At 39.1% G+C, this 19,693-nt stretch overlaps 1 protein-coding gene across 5 annotated transcripts in view; it reads right to left on the reverse strand.

Annotated features, from left to right (window-relative positions):
* ABCB11 (ATP binding cassette subfamily B member 11) overlaps window positions 1-19,693 on the reverse strand; it is a 91,325-nt gene that overhangs the window by 31,772 nt on the left and 39,860 nt on the right. For all 5 annotated transcript variants that reach the window (XR_006712943.1, XM_045480101.1, XM_045480102.1 and 2 more), the window contains 8 exons: window positions 16,083-16,196; window positions 12,913-13,023; window positions 10,518-10,643; window positions 8,576-8,779; window positions 6,772-6,942; window positions 6,070-6,271; window positions 4,978-5,053; window positions 205-307 (listed from right to left, as the gene is read on the reverse strand). Coding sequence is in view for 4 of the 5 variants with exons in the window: in XM_045480101.1 (XP_045336057.1) it covers window positions 205-307; window positions 4,978-5,053; window positions 6,070-6,271; window positions 6,772-6,942; window positions 8,576-8,779; window positions 10,518-10,643; window positions 12,913-13,023; window positions 16,083-16,196 (1,107 nt within the window). In the remaining variant the exon portion in view is untranslated. The remainder of the gene's footprint in view (window positions 1-204; window positions 308-4,977; window positions 5,054-6,069; window positions 6,272-6,771; window positions 6,943-8,575; window positions 8,780-10,517; window positions 10,644-12,912; window positions 13,024-16,082; window positions 16,197-19,693) is intronic.

Below are 19,693 nucleotides of genomic sequence, written 5' to 3' on the forward strand. Positions count from 1 at the left end.
GGTCATTAATTAATCTGTATTTCTTTTAACATATTGTATACAATTTAGAGTTTTCATCAGGTCCTCATGGATTCTCCCATTTAATCTGGTTTAGCGAACATTACTAGATATTTGCCTTGAAAACTCATGTTGTCAGATTTAAAGGCCATGCAATAGTCCCCAGCAAAGACGGTCTCCAATCCCCAAGAGCAACTGGTGCCTGACCTTTCTGTCTTCTTCATAAGTAGACTTATGATCTACAACAGCTAACGGAGGTTCAGGTACCAGGTAAGAAAGCTGAGACTTGGAGCGTTGCCGGATTGAAGCTCTGTAAATAAACAGAAAGATGAAAGAGTCTGTAGATTATGGGCAGGTTGGAACAGGACTTAGCTGGTGTCCAGGCTTACATCATATGTGTCAAATAAACAGAAATGCTTGGTAGGTCACATAGTAACCAGGTAAGACAGCTTCCTGGGCAGGTTTGGCAGAACGATTCTTGCAGCATAGTTAATTAGATTGGATGCTCTGGGCCCCAAGCTAGACTCTGATTCAGAATGTGCTCAAGGAGGGAAGGAGAGAAGGAGAGGAAAGCTGTCCTACCAGTCTTCCAAAACAAGGTCCAAGGCTCAAATCCATTCCAAATCCACATGGTCTGCTAATTGCTACCAGGGCAAAGGCCCAGCATCTTTACCTCCCTATTGGTTACAGGTTGTAATTTGGATGTCTCTTTCTCTCTCTAGTCACACTTGGTTTTACTTTAGTGTAAGGCCACCCGGATACAAATGAGCTCAGAGGAGGAAAATAGGGCCCCTAGTGAGATTTTCTTTAGGCTACGTACTGTCCCTAGAAATGCATTTAAGTAACAAGTAGCTTACTGAAATAAAATTTAGTTGATGTGTTCATTCACTCATTTATTCATTTAACAGAAGCTTATTGGGCATCTATAGCATGCAAACCAATGCCAGATGCTGTGAGGATTACAAAGACTGGTCAATGACAGAATTTTCCCTCAAGGAGTTTAAAATCTTACAGAAGAGCAAAATATGTACCCAACCCTGGCGTAGGAAGAATGTGTTAAGTTCTGTAAGGCAGGGTTGACGAAAAAGTATGGAAATTTAAAGGAACAAAACATATACGGCAGGTATTACCATGAAAGTCTTCATGGAAGAGGTGACTAAGGTGGGACTTGGGTATTTGTAGGCTAGAGGAAGAGCATTTCTTTTTTTTCTCTTTTTTTTTTAATTTTTTTTTCAACGTTTATTTATTTTTGGGACAGAGAGAGACAGAGCATGAACGGGGGAGGGGCAGAGAGAGAGGGAGACACAGAATCGGAAACAGGCTCCAGGCTCCGAGCCATCAGCCCAGAGCCTGATGCGGGGCTCGAACTCACGGACCGCGAGATCGTGACCTGGCTGAAGTCGGACGCTCAACCGACTGCGCCACCCAGGCGCCCCGAGGAAGAGCATTTCTGATGGAGAGAACAGTATAAACAGAAAAGCATGGAGACAGGAGAGAACAGAGTTCCTCATTACATATACTTAGTATAGAACAGATATAGGAAGAGATTGGTTCAGGTGGTTTTGTTTTTTCCTTGAGATTTTCTGAGGAGACTCCTATTCTCCTCTAGGTTAAAGGTGAAAATATGCAGCACCAGGAGGAGTGGCTGGCGATTATATCAATACCTTCAAAGAAAGAAGCTTACTGAAAAATGAGGCAAATAGAAGGGGAAAAAAGGTAGAGCTGAGAAAAGAAGAGAGAAACTAGATGTATCTTGGACACATCACATATGTGAAGCCTGAAGCCAAAGCTTTCTTGGAACTACTTGTTATGTAAACTGATTCTCTCCCTTTAAAAGTTAAAGCAGGCTGAGTTAGGTTTTCAGTCATTTGCAAATACAGTTTGAAGTGATGAAGGCGTTGGTGAAGACTTGAGAGGAGGGTGTTACATTGTCAAAGCACCTATCTGAAGTAAGAAGTATAAAGAGAGAGATGCTAGAGCCAATGAGACCAGTATCAACTGTTTCAGCATAGTCTAGACGGAACCATTTACAATGAAACCATCTTCATCATTTGTATCCAGGTGAAGTCAGGCGAAGACAGATATGAAGGTGGTGCTTGTCTATTATCCATGCTCATCTGGCCTTCTTGAGAAGGTACTAGCACATCACCTTTTTGTTCCCAGGTCCAATTAGTGGCACTTAGTCACCCAGGTGCAACAAGGTGCATGTATCTCAAGTCCTCCCTCTTCCTTGCTCTTGCACATTCACACTCTTGTCAAGTCTCATTATGACCAGGCATGAAACCACTCCTCACCCTGCTTCCCTGTTACCAAGCTGCCCTCTGGGACACCCCAGCTCCCTCCCACCCAGCCTGAGACTCTCCAGCAATAGAGTTACTTCTTTGGGTTATGTAACTAAGGTCAAGAAGTCTTCTCCAGAAGGCAGGAGGACTAGGCATGTGTCAAGTGGAGAGAGCAGAGTGCATAGTAGGGCTGAGATGTAAGGTCATGGGCCTGCAGACAAGTTCAGAGCATTGGAAGCCAATGTAGGAGTATGTGGAAAAGGAAATATGGTTGACTTCCTCCTAGTTCTGAGCATGGCAAAACATATATCCTTGTCCCTTCTGAGTTTTGCTACCTTAATCTTATATTTCTTAAGTCTCTCTCTCTCCCTATTTCCCAGAATGTTCCACCTGCCTCGCATAGGCTGTCCCATTGAAACCATGGGCCTACCTGCCAACCCCCTCTGGTCCACCATAGACATCAGAGTTAGGATTCTATCCCGTGCCTTTAAAAAAAAAAAAAAAAAAATAGCAACATCTGTCACTCCCTTTCTCAGAAGCTGGGTACCACTTCTCACCACAAGTAAAAACAGCTAATTCAGAGAATGAATATCCTCACAATTTTTCTGTCTCTTTCAACATTATTATTCAGGAGATCAGTTACTGTTATCCTCTAAATTGTTCTTGAACCTAAAATATATTGCTAAAGAGAGATTGAGCCCTCCGAAAGACCAAGGCCAAGGAAATGAGATACAAATTAACATTTAATTTAGTCATCTTTTAGCAAAAAAAATCTGTCAGCATACACAATGAGATATTTTTAACAGACCTTCTTACTCAAATTTATAAATCTTTCTCTGCAGGAGCTTAATAGTTACTTTTTGTGTGTAGATTATATTTCTACATTTCTCTTTCTAGTCACCAAAATGTAGAATTTGTGAGAATTAATAGCCAAATAAGAAATGTTTGTATTAAAAATGTTTATTTGATCCTAATAATAAACTATAAGTAAACTACTCAGAACAAGGAGAATTTTGCTCCTCAGAAAAGCTAAGAAAATATTTACTTTCTTATTGACATGACTATGAAATACATCACTTCCTCTTTACAACTGTTAGCCTAGTTATCAAAAGAGATGCCTGTCGTTTTCTGTGTTTAAGAAGGTAGACAGTATCCTCAGGTTGTGATTCTAATGATCCTTATAATTTATTTTTCTTCGAATCAGAAAAGCATGGTTAAGTGGTGCCGTGGTGGCTCAGTTGGTTAAGTGTCCGACTTCGGCTCACATCATGATCTCACTGTTGGTGGGTTCGAGCCCCAGGTCAGGCTCTGTGCTGACAGCTTAGATTCTGGATCCTGCTTTGGATTCTGTGTCTCCCTCTCTCTCTTCCCCTCCCCTGCTCACACTCTGAGTCCCTCTCTCTTCAAAAATAAATAAACATTTAAAAAAAAAAAGAAAAGCATGGTTAGACACAATGCCCAATATCTATAAAAACTACCTAATAATTTTGGCAATTGTTGTAACTTTGACTTTATAGAGCAATTTGAGGCTATTACTTTATTATTTTCCTAATTCACAACACTTGATAAAACCAACATTTCTTGAAATTTTTATGAATAAACTTTCTCAAAAGGAAAAATAAAAAACCCTAAGCATAAAATTAGTGAACTATTTTTTTGAGTATAATTGGTATACAATGTTATGTTAATTTCAGGTATACAACATAGTGATTCAACAGCTATATACGTTATTCTTTGAATATTGAAAAATAAATCTGTGTTTGAATTGCTTGGAATTGTTACATAAATGTTTTCTTCTAAGCCACTTTAACCAGTTTCCAATAAGCAATATGCTGTCTTGAAAGAGCAAGTCTTATACCTGTGCCTTTGCTCAGAGTATAGCCTTGAATTACATATCCTAGAAATGATAAAGTCAATGGTAGAGAAATCTACTCTCACCCATTGTTTACTAACAGCCTCCTAACTCAGCGACAAAAATCTTAAATAATATTTTCACAAATAGAGACAGCTACTCTTGGGCAGAATTCTTAGTACATAGAATTTTAACATTAAATGAACTATTTTACTGATACACTTAAATCAGGATGAAAGACTAAAACTTACAGTCTTGTTAATGGCATATTCCAAAAATACGTTTGAAAATCAGTACCCCTATATTCATCCAAAGAAAAATAAATAGCTGGGGTTTAAGGAAATTCTCTTCAAATGCTAAAAAATACATTTCTTATTTCATCTAGTTAAGGAATGATTTGAATTCAGATGGGTCACTCTGGAAGCAGAAATATTTGTAATTCAATTGTAGCTCAGTAGGTAAAAGAATGGGCCTAAAGCCATGAACTTGACCTCCATGTAAAAACAGTGCTTCATATCATGGTTAGATCTAGGGGACAAGACCAAACACAAATTTTTAAAATCCCCTTTCTAAACTGAAAACATTTTAATTATAAAGCCTCTCTCTCATGACACTAGCCACAATAAGATAAGAAGCCAATGTGGGACAAAAAAATCCCCATGAATTAGAAACAGAAATGTCAATATATAGCAACCAAGGATTCATTTTCACGTTCATATTACATGAAACCTGGGGCTACACTCAAGGATCTCCTGGTTGTACCTGAGATATTACCTGAGGGATCATGGGGGCAGAGGCTCCTAAGAATATTTTAAAGCCTTAAAATCTGCCTCATGGCTAGCTTACCTTAAACTAGCCTGGTAGCTCTCTCTGCTAAAGGTCTGTCTGCCACCAAATGAGCTGTCTTCAGTTTCATCTTCTCCTGTGCAACACAACATGAATGATTCCTTAGTGTATACAATAAGGAGAGCCATATCAAAATAAAACTACTTATTATATGCTATCACTATATCTGACGCTAAAACATCTCATTAACTCTATTGCGACAAATAACACTTAGCACTTATCCATCACATTCGAACAAAAAATTTCAAAATACTCAGCAGGGGGTGCCTGGCTGGCTTCATCAGAAAAGCATGTAACTCTTGATCTCTGAGTCACAAGTTTGAGTCCCCCACACTGGGTGTAGAGATTACTTAAATAAATAAATAAATAAATAAATAAATAAATAAGCAAACAAACTTAAAAAAAAAAATACTCAGCAGGATTGAATCTTTTGAACTGTGTGATACCCAGTGTGTCATCCCCAACGAATAGATATTTTGATAGCATGAATCGTAAAAACTTAAAGGAAGCCCACTGTAGGTGGTTTCTGTGGTAGACACACCTAGTTAAAAAGTATTTTCAGAATAAATCACACGTGTTAAATGTACACAGTAGTTTTACTCAGTAGAGTTCACAAATCGAGATGTGGTATGGTAGAGAAAGTTTGGAGTGGTTGGTTAATGTAGGCTGGCGTAAGCACCAAGTCTGAAAATTCAGACTGAAAACAGAAAGTATGCACGAGGGCCCAAAGTATCTATCCACACTAATGAAGATAAGCACCACAATGTTTAGTCATTAATTAATTTACCCAATCAGTAAGAATAAATGTCTCACTGTGTGCAGGACACTCTAGGAAGGCTCTACTATCTGCAAAGTATCGGATAGAATTGAAATCATTCTTCCACACAAGACCTAGATTTTAGCTCTCTGACTTGATCAAGTAACTGAATCTCCTGAACTTCTGTTCTTTTTCTTATCATCTGTAGCATGCCTCCAAGGGCTTTTGGGAGAACAAATAACACAGTGTATTTTAAATGTAGAGAAATCCATAAAACAGAGTTAACAAACGTAATGCTTTATACAATGTACAAGTATATTGGAAAAGACACTTGCCTTTTATGCCCTCTCCATTAGCAGCTTGATCACCTTGACTTTGCAAAGTCACTAGAGTGAAGTAAACGCCTTTCCTTTCCATCAATTCTTCATGGGTGCCTCTTTCCACAGCTGTACCATGTTCAAAACCAATAATGACATCTGCAGCTCTGATTGTGGATAGGCGATGAGCAACTGAAATGATTGTATGTCTGTACTGAATCTGTAAGAATGTACAGTGTACTGTTAAGCAAACAGTAAGACAGAGCTGACATTGATATTGGATGGTCTCCAAATCCACAAGTGAGTCAGAGTCTTGGTCCTTAATAGTCTATGCAGACATTAGAAAAGGCCAGCACACTCTATCAAGGCCATGAACACCCACATGTTGGTCCAGCTGTTGTTATTAATGAACAGCTAAAAACAAAATGGAAATTTTTGAAATCACATATTCTAAGTTAGATTCAACAAGATTTAAAATTTTTCATTTGTAGCTTCTGGAAGCAAATCATACTGACTTCTATTCAACTGCGAGGAACATTGTAGTCAGTATTTTCTAAACTGTTAGACTGGACCCACTGACCCATGTAGTCCCCTCTCTCTCCCTCCCTCTCTCCTTTCCTCCCTTCCCTTCCCCCCACCCCCATCCTCTCTCAGCAAGCTGCCTTTCCTACAGCACATTTCCACATGGTCTCATACAATGAACTCAGACTTTCAACCAACCTTACTCAGTGCCTCTTGTACCATGGCTTCACTCTCATTGTCCAGTGCCGAGGTGGCCATGTCCAAGAGCAGGATCTTAGGGTTTCGGACAAGGGCTCTGGCAATGGCCACTCTTTGTTTCTGGCCACCGCTCATCTGGCCTCCTCCTTCTCCAACAAGAGTGTCAAATTGCTGGGAAGAAGGTGACACCAGGAAGGAAGAGGAACAATTTGATGGTTCCTGGCAGTGATCATTACAAGGTCCTTTCTAGCTTCCTTCTCAAGGATGAATTTTCACAGGCCCAACTTTCATTGAAAGAAATACCCTTTTGTGAAACAGGTTACTGTCTGATCGATACTTGTATGTAAGATGAAGAAATTGATTTATTCTTTCATTCCTGGGTTCCTGGGTTATATAAATGTTTCTCTCTAGTTCAACTTCAAATAAAATGTTTCCACCAAAGTAAAAGTTGATCAGGGTCCTGAAAACCCATTTTAAAGGGTTAGAGCACATATCAAGTTCTTCTTCCTTTTCTCTAGTTTGGCAACACAGAAAAACACAACACTAAAGCTGTCTTTATGTTGTAAAGGAAAGATCAAACTAGCTTTACAATCATTACCATCTATAGCAAACAGTTACTGAGTATCTTTCATGTCTAGAATTATATGACAATCTCACAATGGTGTCAGACTCTTGTCTTGTTCATTATTAGCCAGCATGAGTTGAGCACTTACCATGTATAAAGCATGGAGCTGAGCTCTTTACACATTTCACCTCATTAGTCCCTACGGATGGCCGGATGGCCCATGAGATAGATATCGCTGTGGTCAATCGATGGGTAGGGAAATGCTGGGATGTAAGGGGCTAAAGTAACTTGCCCAAGTTTATAGAGCTTACAAATAGAGAATATGGGACTTGCATGGAGGCAGTCTGATTCCAAAGCTTTATACTCTTTGCCATTAGACTATATCATACTCACAGCTGCAATCCTATTCACACAGGTAATCTAAAAGGCTGATTAGGAAATTATCTAGAACACAGACTCTGGAGCCAGACCACGTGGGTGTGAACCTTGACTCTTCTGCTTTGAGCAAGTTATTTGACCTCTTAGTTCTCTCTTTACAGGTGGAAATAGTAAAGTAGCTACCAACAGGATGGTTTTAAGGGTCAAATGAGAGGTAAAGTGCTTAGAACAGTGCCTGGTATGTAGTAAGCATATATAAGTAAGCCTATATAAGTAAGTATATATATATATATATATATATATATATATATATATATATATATATGTTAACTAGTAATAACTCTTCTTGAATTTAGCAGACTATTGGCCACAAAATGTATATAAGTATAATAATATGGAGTTGGGTTTTGTTGTCATTGTTTACAATGAAGATAAATGAGGAATTTTTGAATATGTGAGATACAGTACTGAGGACACGGCATTAGCTGCCTAAACACAAGAAAATTAAAGAACAATGACATTAGTAGGCATCAAAGGAGCATTGTGTAAGTCATTGCCACATGAAAAACTTACCTACTGCTTAAACAAATGCTTAACGGATAGGGTAAGAAGATTGTGTCAATGTCAAAGGGAGATTTTAAAAGAAAATTCCTGTTTGGTAGATTTTTAATATATCAACAATAATTTGTTTTCAGACAAAGGGGGAAATTCATGGTACATTTCCAGGAATGAAATCTAACATGGCATTAAGAATTTAATGATTTGGGATTCAAATGAAAAGAAATGTATAATATTGTGTAACTTTTTCTTTTCTCTTTCACAACTTCTGGGTTCCCCCGTGGAATGAGAGACTAGGGGTACCTGTGGCAGGTCCATGATGAAGTTGTAGGCATTGGCTGCCTTGGCAGCTAGAACTATATCTTCCATCGTTGCATCTTCTCTGCCATAGCGAATATTCTCTGCAATGGTGGTGGAGAACAGAACGGGCTCCTGCTCCACTATCCCAATCTGAGCTCTAAGCCACTGAATGTTAAGAGAGCGGATGTCATGGCCATCCAAAGTCACCTAGAAAACATGAGCACAATGTCACATCTCTTAGAATCCTTCGGGGTTCTGAACCAAAATGCTATGTTGTACTTGATGGACGGGGAGAAAAAGTAGAGACCTGCAAGATTATAACAAAAATAATTCCTCCTACAATGAGGTTGTTTATATAACAGTGACAATTTATAGTTGAAATCGAGTATAGCTGTAGGACAATTCATTGTAGAAACACAAATGATGTAAAGGTCATTTAATTGACCACAATTGGCCCAGGAATGGAAAAAATGTTAATTCTTCAATGGAATCAATCAGCTATTCACCATATGCTGTATATTTTTATTATCTTTTGACTTATGACCTATAAAAATGGACTTCAAAAGCTACAAAGAAAATAAGAAATGTTCCCTATCTTGTGTATATGCATTACAGTAACTTTCTGGCCGGATTCATGAAATCTTGCCATTTGTAACAAAGTAGATGTAACTGGAGGGTATTACATTAAATGAAACAAGTCAGAGAAAGACAGATTTCATATGTTTTCACTCCTATGTGGAACGTGAGAAACTTAACAGAAGACCATGGAGGAAGGGAAGGAGAAAAAAATAGTTTCAAACAGAGACGGAAGCAACCCATAAAAGACTCTTAAATACAGAGAACAAACTGAGGTTGATGGGTTGGTAGGGTGTGTGGGAGGGGGTGGGGGGATGAGCACTGAGTAGGGCACTTGTTGTGACGAGCACTGGGTGTTGTGTGTAAGTGACGAATCATGGGAATCTACTCCCAAAGCTAAGAGCACATTGTACACACTGTATGTTAGCCAACTTGACAATAAATTATATTTAAAAAAAAAATAGCACTTTGCCATTTAAAAGTAATTGAAACTATAGGTGGGATAAACAATTACAAATTACTATTAGCAAAGAAGCAAAGACCTTATATCAAGAAACCATGATTTTTATAAATTCAGAGTGTAGTTATGCTGGTATGTAGCAACGAATATCCAGAGGACGGAATGTCTGTACCAAAGAGAATTTTCATTACGTCTGTCATGTCAGTGTGGCAGTGCATCCATTATAGAGAATGCCTTGTATTGAAGCCACTTAACATACAGTCAAATGAGTCTACTGCAAGGCATCAAGGAAATGTTGACAAGAATGATTTTGAGAGTGTAGAAAGAACAGAGCCTCTGGCATCTAATAGACCTGGGTTCAAACTGGGGGCAAGTCTCAATCTCTCTGACTCTGCTTCCTTATTTATAAAATGAGCATACATACCTTGGAGGTCATTTTGAAAATAAATAATTATTTTTATAGACAAATAAACATGAGGAAAAAGAAACCAAGTAGTTTGTGAGATTATATATATATTTTTAACCTCAGCTTCTCGAAGCAGTAATCAATCTGTTCATTCTAGCCATGCAACCTTTCCTATACCTAGTGTTCGGAAAACTTTAAAAGACAATACGATTTTGTTGCAATCCAAAGAAATAAATGGAAATGTTAGTTCACCGAAGAGGCAGAAATACCATTTTGAATGTATCTGCGCATTTAGTTACACCCCTTAGTGCACAAGCGGGTTGTTCATTGAGTACAGCCACCGTGCAGGGAATTAGTCCAGTCAGTCTGGTCAAAAATCATTAAGTCAACTCTGCGTGTGTCAAGATGGTCTCCATGTGTGCTAGGTCTTTATGTTTGACCAGCGTATCTCCATTTGCACTTCCCATCCCCACATATTGAGGAGGTTTCTGGAAGACACACACCATGCCTTCACTGGGGTCATAGAAACGCTGAATGAGCTGTATTGCTGTGCTTTTCCCAGCTCCACTGGATCCTACCACAGCTGTCATTTCCCCTGATTTAATGACCATGCTGAGGTTATTCAAAATCTGTAGAGAAAAGAGAAGAACAACATTCAGATTGTCAGCAATTAGACTCATAAGTTAGGATGCTTTGTGAGAATACTGTGTATGTGTTTACTCATGCCCTGAAAGCAGTATCTATCAATACCAACCAATAACCAGAAAACTAATAAACAGTGCCTAGGATGAAGTTTTAGCATTTAGCACATTACTCATTAATAAACTCATAGTGGCGGTGAAGAAATAAAATGATGTGTGGTAACACTGTTGCAGTAAACAAACCAGGACAACTTTTAAAAGTATGTTCCATGGGGCGCCTGGGTGGCGCAGTCGGTTAAGCGTCCGACTTCAGCCAGGTCACGATCTCGCGGTCCGTGAGTTCGAGCCCCGCGTCGGGCTCTGGGCTGATGGCTCAGAGCCTGGAGCCTGTTTCCGATTCTGTGTCTCCCTCTCTCTCTGCCCCTCCCCCGTTCATGCTCTGTCTCTCTCTGTTCCAAAAATAAATAAACGTTGAAAAAAAAATTTAAAATAAAAAAAAAAAAGTATGTTCCAAAGTCCAATTTAAAAGACTCCTGATACTAGGACGCCTCAAGGAGACCGTCCCAATTAGTTAAGGAAAAAAAGCCATTAAGTTAGAAATATAATACTAATTTACTGAGCATGGATTAACAATAAACTAATTTGCAAATTTTAAGCTGTTATGCACTTTTATTGTGTGTGAACGTATGATCTGAATAACTTTCCCTAGGAGATGTTTGTGGCATGTTTGTTAAGTTTAAAGCACCGTTAAAGGTAGAGACTGAATGCTGGTAGGTCCAGAAAGGGAAGAACAAGAAGCTAATTCATAAGCATCTGTTGGATATTTTCACCAGTCCAGTGGTGATTTTTGTACTTATTATGGAAAGGCAGTTTGGGGTCCTCTGTGTGACAAAATCTCACATGCCTTTCATCCCACTAGAGAGTCAGGCTTGCAAATCACTTTCACTTACTAGACTGTATTGGACTGTCATTCCCATCAGGGTGGCAGGCATCAAGGGTGCTTTTTCTCATTATAGCCCAGTACAGCGTGGCACCCAGCAGGGCTAAATACATACTTGTGGTATAAAGACTATTTGCAGGTCTAAGTAAGATTTTGTTAAAACAAACTATTGGTGTTGGGAATAGAGGATAAAAGAAATGAAATTATTGTGTTTCAATTCTACTGGTATTTATGAAACGGCTCTTATTAGCTGGTTCTGAACAGATACTACGAAGCAAGTTTTTAGACATCCATTAAAAAATCTTTACTGAGTGAGTACTACCTTGTGGTTGATCTTTCACACATATGTTGACATATGTTGACATTTTGACATATGTTGTGACATTTAATGTTTCCATACATATGTGATATGTAACAGTAATCTAAATACACTTCAGCGATGTAATCAGAACATAGGGGTACCTATGTTCTGTGTATATATATACACACATACACATATGTATGTATGTGTATATATATATACATACGTGTGTGTGTGTGTGTGTGTGTGTGTGTGTGTATGTGTTTGCCTACATTTTAGGTACAGAGTGTCAGAATTAAGTAGCATGGGATTTACTTCCCATAACAGAAATATTAAGAAAGTGTGGCTAGAGGTATTCTGTAAAAATTAGAAATAAGTCTCATTTCAAAGGCAACTCATTCATGGAGAGTAGATCCTCATTTACCCGTAGAATAAGTTGCCTTTAAAGATACTTGCTCAGTAGGTGTAGGAAAACTGTAAATTTCTTCATCATGTGCCCTGGGCAATCACCCAGCACAAGATACATGAGCCTAAGGTCACAAGATTACCTTTCCTCCAAAGACTGATCTAGTGACCCTTGTGAACTTAGAGATAGGAAGGAAGAAACCACAAGGCAGCAGCTTTTCTTTGCCACTCCTTCCCTTACCCACTCCGTGTTTCACCCTCTGCATCTGTACTTTTTGGCTGTTCTGATAGACTTGCAGTTTATTTAGCTTATGCTTTTCATGACAGTAATCATACTTCAACAGAGAATCATACTTAACCTGACCTAACCTGAATGTGCTGCCAGAGCATGTCCTCACCAGAGGGATTTGCACATTGTCGTTACTACAAAGGAATGTGGCTTGTTGTCTGAGAAATGACATGATGCCAAGCGACACTTCTAAAGAAACATGCTTCTGTTCCTTCTTCCTGGACACTGTCATGCTTCAGAAAAACAAGTAATTTGTGGCTCTGGACATGAATCATCAAAGAAGGAAAATGTCATTGTTCCTGGGGAAAAGATGAACACTTACCTTCACCTCTGGTCTGGAAGGATAATGGAAGGTCACATTATGGAATTCAATTTCACCCTTAATTCGATCCAACTTGTAACCATCCTCTGACATGCAGTCAATGATGGGTTTCTGGAGTGGAATATAAGAGGAATATGCAACAACACACATTATATGCATTTATGATCCATCTTGGTTTGAATTTACTCATAGAACAACAACCAGGTAAAACTTGCAGCAAAATTTGTTTCCACATTAAGCATTTATTAATAACAGTAATAATATGAACATTTACTGAGATATTAATATGAGATATTATATTACTATACATTAATAGTATTAATATATTATATTACATATATTAATACATGACCAAATATACACAAATAATTAACATATAATTAATTATAATCTATATAAAATATGTCAATAATATACAATTGATATATAACTTCACATTAATTAAATTTAATTAATTAAATTATTACTATTTGTTGACATATTACTATGACATATTATATTATATAATAACATAATATATAGTATTAATCTATAGCTAATATATTATTATATTAGTATATAGTATATTAATATTATATGTTATTATATTTTGAGATACCATGGAAGACAATTTACAAGGTATTTTAATATGTGCTTTTCTCACTTATGTAATTGTCACTATAACCTAGTTAGACATATGATATGCTCAATTGTTTGCCTGAGGAGGTTAAGTATCTTTCCTAAGGCCACACAAACAGTCATCCAAGCCAGGGTCCAATAGTTCTCTACATTTGTGTATCTGTGGTAGATGATGATTAAAACTACCTGAATGTCCTCAGGAACCTGGGTGGCTCAGTTGGTTAAGCCTCCGACTTCATCTCAGGTCACTATCTCACACAGACAGCGCAGAACCTGCTTCAGAACCTAGCCTCTGTCTCCCTCTCTCTCTGCACCTCCCCAGCTTTCTCTCTCTCTCTCAAAAATAAACATTTTAAAAAAACCTAACTGAATGTCCTCAAGTGGTATCCTCAAATACTACCAACTTTCAATTGCTATGCTGAATTTCACCTCATTGTTGTTAGTAGTGAGCCTAATCTAGAATTTAACCCTTCTAGTTAATCAGACAGGAGTGAGGGCCATGTCTTGCTACCAGAACACTCCATGTCAGCTTCTTCCTGCTTCTACACTTGTGGGAGAAACTCATCATCATATCTCATTTTGGGGCAATAGCATAATCTATTTTCTTCTTTGTGGGTCTCTAGTAAAGATAATAAAGTAACTTTTAAATAATTGTTTGTAATAGTTTCAAAGTCCTTTTAGACTCATTATCTTATTTGAGCACATAACAACCCTAAGAATGAGGTAGAATTTGGATAGCTCAACATGTCTATGTAGTTTCCAACAATCTATACTCCAATATATGAAACCCCCAAATACGAAACAGATAAAGTGATCAACAGTTTCCTCAGGTAGGTTATATGCTTCATAAATACTTAAGATTTAGGGGACCAAAGAAGAACCTCTGGATTTCCAGGGCTTCCAGAGGGGGAGAACATGCTGCCCTCTTCTCCCTTCTATTCTTGGATTTTGACTTTCTAGCTGGACCTCCAAGGTGCTTTAGTAGATTAACCAGGAAAATCCTAGCCAGACTACCAGACAGTCTAAGGTCTGTCACCTTTAGAAGATAATCCAAACTTACGAACTTGGCCTTAAAGTCTTGCATGATCTGGCCCCTTCCTCTCTCTCCAGCCTCTGTCCCTTGCTCACTCAACTCACACACACTGACCTTGTTTTAGGTCCTTGTATTCACCAAGCCCTTTTTCCATCCAGAGGGCTCTTTTCCAGGAATAGCCTCCCTGCTCTCATTTCCCAAGGACCGTTTCCCCCTAAACCTCCCTTCACACGGCTGACTGTCCTTGAGTTCTCAGTGCAAATATTATCTCCTCAGAGATGAGGTTACCATCACTTAAAGTCTCCTCTCCACTCCAACCGCTACCATGCTGACCTATTTTATTTCCTTTATTGCACTAATATTATCTTATCTTTGAATGTGCTTACTTTTTTTAATTTTTATTTTTTACTGAAGTTAGGTTGGTTTTAGGTGTACAATATAGTGATTTGACGATTATATATATACATTACCAAATGCTCACCAAGATAGTGTAGTTACGTTCTGTCATCACACAAAGTTATTCCAATGTTATTGGCTGTACTTTTCATCCCTGTGACTTGCTTATTTTATAACTAGAAGTTTATCCCTTTCACCTATTTTGCCCATCCTGCTAGCCCCTTCCTCTCACAGCCACCAGTTTGTTCTCTGTATTTATGAGTCGTTTCTGTTTTTTGTTTGTTTGTTTGTTTGTTTGTTCATTTGCTTTGCTTTTTGCATTCTACATATAAGTGACATTGTATAGTATTTGTCTTTTTCTGTCTGACTTCTTTCACTAAATGTAATACCCTCTATTTTTTTCTAATGTTTTTATTTCTTTTTGAGAGACAGAGAGACAAAGAGACAGAGCATGAGAGGGGGAGGGGCAGAGAGAGAGGGAGACACAGAATCCAAAGCAGGCTCCAGGCTCTGAGCTGTCAGCACAGAGCCTGATGCAGGACCCGAGCTCATTAACTGTGAGTTCGTGACCTGAGCCTAAGTCAGACGCTCCACCAACTGAGCCACCCAGGTGCCCCAACATAGTAACTTCTAGATCCGTAAATGTGCTTCCTTCTTTATTACCTGTTTCTTAGTATGATAGGAGTGCAAGGGCCTTATTTGTTCTATTTCACTCTTGCAGTCCTAACTCAGTGTGGAGCCTGGCTCATGATAGCACTTATTAAGTATTGCTGAATTAGGGGCGTTGTGATAGTCCTCATATTTTTTTTTAATTTATTTTTTTAATATTTGTTTATTTTTGAGGCAGAGACAGAGCGTGAGCAGGGGAGGGGCAGAGATAGAGAGGGAGACACAGAATCTGAAACAGGCTCCAGGCTTTGAGCTGTCAGCACAGAGCCCAATGCGGGGCCCAAACTCACGAGCCGTGAGATCATGACCTGAGCCGAAGTCAGACGCTTAACTGACTGAGCCACCCAGACGCCCCATCCTCCTATTTTTTTTAACATTGAGGGTAAATTCCTCAGAAATTCATTTCTCTCCCCACCCCAACCTGCTCATGGCCTTTACTTTGGCTCTTACATACCCGGTCTATTGTCTGAAAAATGCTGGTGGCCGCTGCACGCCCAGTTGCAAAGGCTTCCAAACAAGAAGATGCATTGCCAAGATTTAAAGCTCCTACTACGATACTGAGGAAAATCTGAAATAAAAAGAGATAAACATAGTTTTTGTATGTTTTTGTCAATTTGTAAATAGCGCTATCATTCGGGCTATCTGTGTGAACTCAGAGGTTTCTCAGAAATGTTCTTCCTTGGGAGTTTGAAAGATAACTATTTCTTTAGAGACACCTGGAATAATTTCTGTTCTACAAAGTATCTCCAATTTTTCTATTGTTATGATTTAAAAGATTACATTATTTTTAACTGAACATCTATGTGTAGAACACTATTCTACAAAGAAGAATATATTTTGAAATGAGGAAGAGACCTAAGCAAGGCAGCGTATAGACACAAAGTGAGTTAGAATAGTGACATGATAATTCAGTTTGTCACATGAACAGCCTGATATGGTCTCTGGATAAGAGACCCCTGATAAGGGTCACTGAAGCAATAAAGACAGTATGATTAGCTTGATTGTCATAGAGATTGGTACGTACATTATAGATTTGCTACTAATGCTATATTATTGCTACTAGTAGACTATTATTAGGATAACTATTACTACTACTAGGAGGAGGAGGAGGAGGAGGAGTTTTCCTAATGTATATTTCTAAGTGATTTACCTGCTTTACTTCATTTAATTTTTACAACAGAAGAGAAAACCAAGGTGTATGGAGGTTGCCTAACTTACTCTACATGAAAACATGTATTAAGTGGTAGAGGAGTATTTGTTTTTTGTTTTTTTTGTTTTTTTTTTTTAATTTTTTTTCAACGTTTATTTATTTTGGGGACAGAGAGAGACAGAGCATGAACGGGGGAGGGGCAGAGAGAGAGGGAGACACAGAATCGGAAAGAGGCTCCAGGCTCTGAGCCATCAGCCCAGAGCCCGACGCGGGGCTCGAACTCACGGACCGCGAGATCGTGACCTGGCTGAAGTCGGACGCTTAACCGACTGCGCCACCCAGGCGCCCCGGTAGAGGAGTATTTGAACCCAAGCTCTTGCCTGACATCCTGTCTAGCAAACAGGCCCACCTCCTGCTGGTGGCATGCGGTTGGTAAGGCCAGGTTCCTTGCAATGCTGAGGAAGCTGTCCTTAAACTCACCAACCCAGTCATTTCATTAAGTTAGGGGAAGGCGAATTTATCATGACCAGATGTTCCTACCAAATAGCACTATGTTTTTATCAGTGCTGTTTATAAAGGAAGAAGCAATGAGGTAATTTATCATGTGCCTCTAGGAGGAGCACAAGACTCCTTTTGACCAAATGGGACTAGTCATGTAACTTTCATGGAGGATATTTCATTGGCCACCATCCGTTGGGGACAGGAGTTGTTTCCTGAACTGAAAACTGGCTGCTGCCTGAATGTTTGAATGTAGTCTTCTTCAGGCAGTCAAATGATCCTAGTCTGTGATGGTTTCCCTGCCTTCCTTTGGTCTTGTGTCTGGACCAGGAGACTCCTCAGAGCCTCCCAGCCGCCTCCCTTCCTCTCAAGTAACCTCCATTCCGCATATGATGATGTGCACCAGTCCCCCCTTGCCTTCTTCCTGAATTCCCCACTCCATGCATGAGACAGACATTCTCTTCTCCTCTTTCTTGTTCCTCTTCCTTAATTACAGAAGGCAGTTCCTCCCATGGACAGATTACTTCATATTTCAAGCCGCAATTTCTTTATCGGTAACACAGGGATATTAACAGTATATATCTCATGGGACTGTTATGAACATGAAATGAAATAATTAGTTTAAGGGTGATAAATCCAGTGTTAGCCACATAAATCATAGTGATGATGTTAAAAGAAGCAAGATTGCACACTTAAGAAATGATAAGGTGAAAAGAGGGAGAAGTACTTCTGTAAATTGGGTTAAGACCACCTTTATCAGAGGCCTTCCCACCTAAACAAAAGATGCTTTCCACATGTCCTAGATCAGGGCTCAGCAAACAGTTTCTATAAAGGACACCTAGTAGATATTTTAGCCTTTTCAGGCCATATGAGCTCTGAAGCAATTACACAACTCTGCTATGTAGTACGAAAGCAGCCATAGACAATAGAGAACAAATAATTATGGCTGTGTTCCAATAAAACTTTATTTACAAAAACAGGCATCAGGCTGGATTAGACTGGCAGGCCATAGTTTGCCGACCCCTGTCTAGATCCTAGATTGAATCACTAGGGGCCTAACCTGAGGTTTGCAGTCAAACCTTGCTCAGCCTGGTTTTGCAGATGTCTCTCTCAGAGTTCATAGGGAAAGAGTGAGTGAGACAGAACAGAGACATGTACTGATATTATCACAATAGCCAGCACCCATTCCAACAGATGATCATTTCCCACCCCAAACACTGCACTCTAACCAGGGGATGGCAGTGTCAGAAGAGGCAAAGGAGACCACTGGGGAATAATCTGTGGGTGTGCTGTGCTGGGGAAAAGGGGATCTGTGGCTCCTTGGAAGATAGATCCAGAAGAAGAAAACACTGGCTAATGAGTCAGGCCCTAGAGACATAGTCACCTGAGTTTATATCCCACTCCATGCCCCTCAGCACATATTTTTCAACCTCCTGGCTCCATTTCATCTTTAACGACATCAATACAGAATGAAGCTTTGATATTACATATTGTATTTATATGAAATATGTCATTTAGTGCTTGACACCTTATACACTCTGAATACTGTTACCCTCTACTGCTGCTGTTATTTTTTACTATTGAGTCCTGAAACCTGGGAAGCGTGAAAAAGCAGCCTTCTGCACTCTGCAATTCGCTTTCATCTCCTCTCTTAATAGATCACAGAGTTTGTTTTTTGTCTGGGTACAAGTGGTACTAATCACAGTCATTTACGTGAGCCACTTACCATGTATGCCCAATTACCATGCAGCCAATAATGACTTTGTGCATGAAAAACATATTAGATTAACCGAATTGTTAATTAGTTTAGTGGATTACTAACACTCACCTCAGCTCACGTATACTGAGGCTTCAGAGTTTGCTACTCAGAAGTATGGTGAAAAATGTGCCTGCGCACATGAGTGAAAGAAAGAGAGAGATGGAGGGAGGGAGGAAGGGAGAGAGAGAGAAAGAACAATCAGTGATTATACTGTTCATGGATTTCTCCATTTTCCCAAAGGGAAATTTCTAAAGGTGTAAGCAGAGGCTTGCAAGAAGACATTCGGAGTATGAGGTAAGGTTAATCATTGATGATTAAAATGTTGGAAACACATAGCATTCCACATCTGCATATAGTAAGTACTCAGTTAAATTATTTGCAGAAAGTATAGAGTGAACACTTGAAGCTGAGGAGTGTCAAATGAGTTAAACAAGGAGGCCATTAGGTTGAGGCAGATTTAATACCTTAGCAACCTGCATAAGCAAACCAAAACTTCAGCTCAAACGCCTTAAGGTCAAGAAATCAAAAACCTGAGGACAACTAATCACAAATAGTCAATTAAGCTTCCCCGGGCAAGGCAACTGCTTAAGGTATCGCCAATCAAATAATTTTTTTTTTTTTGCTTTGCTTCTGTCTTTTCACTATAAAAGTCCCCTGC

Source organism: Leopardus geoffroyi, chromosome C1, assembly GCF_018350155.1.
Source record: "Leopardus geoffroyi isolate Oge1 chromosome C1, O.geoffroyi_Oge1_pat1.0, whole genome shotgun sequence".
NCBI lineage: Eukaryota > Metazoa > Chordata > Mammalia > Carnivora > Felidae > Leopardus > Leopardus geoffroyi.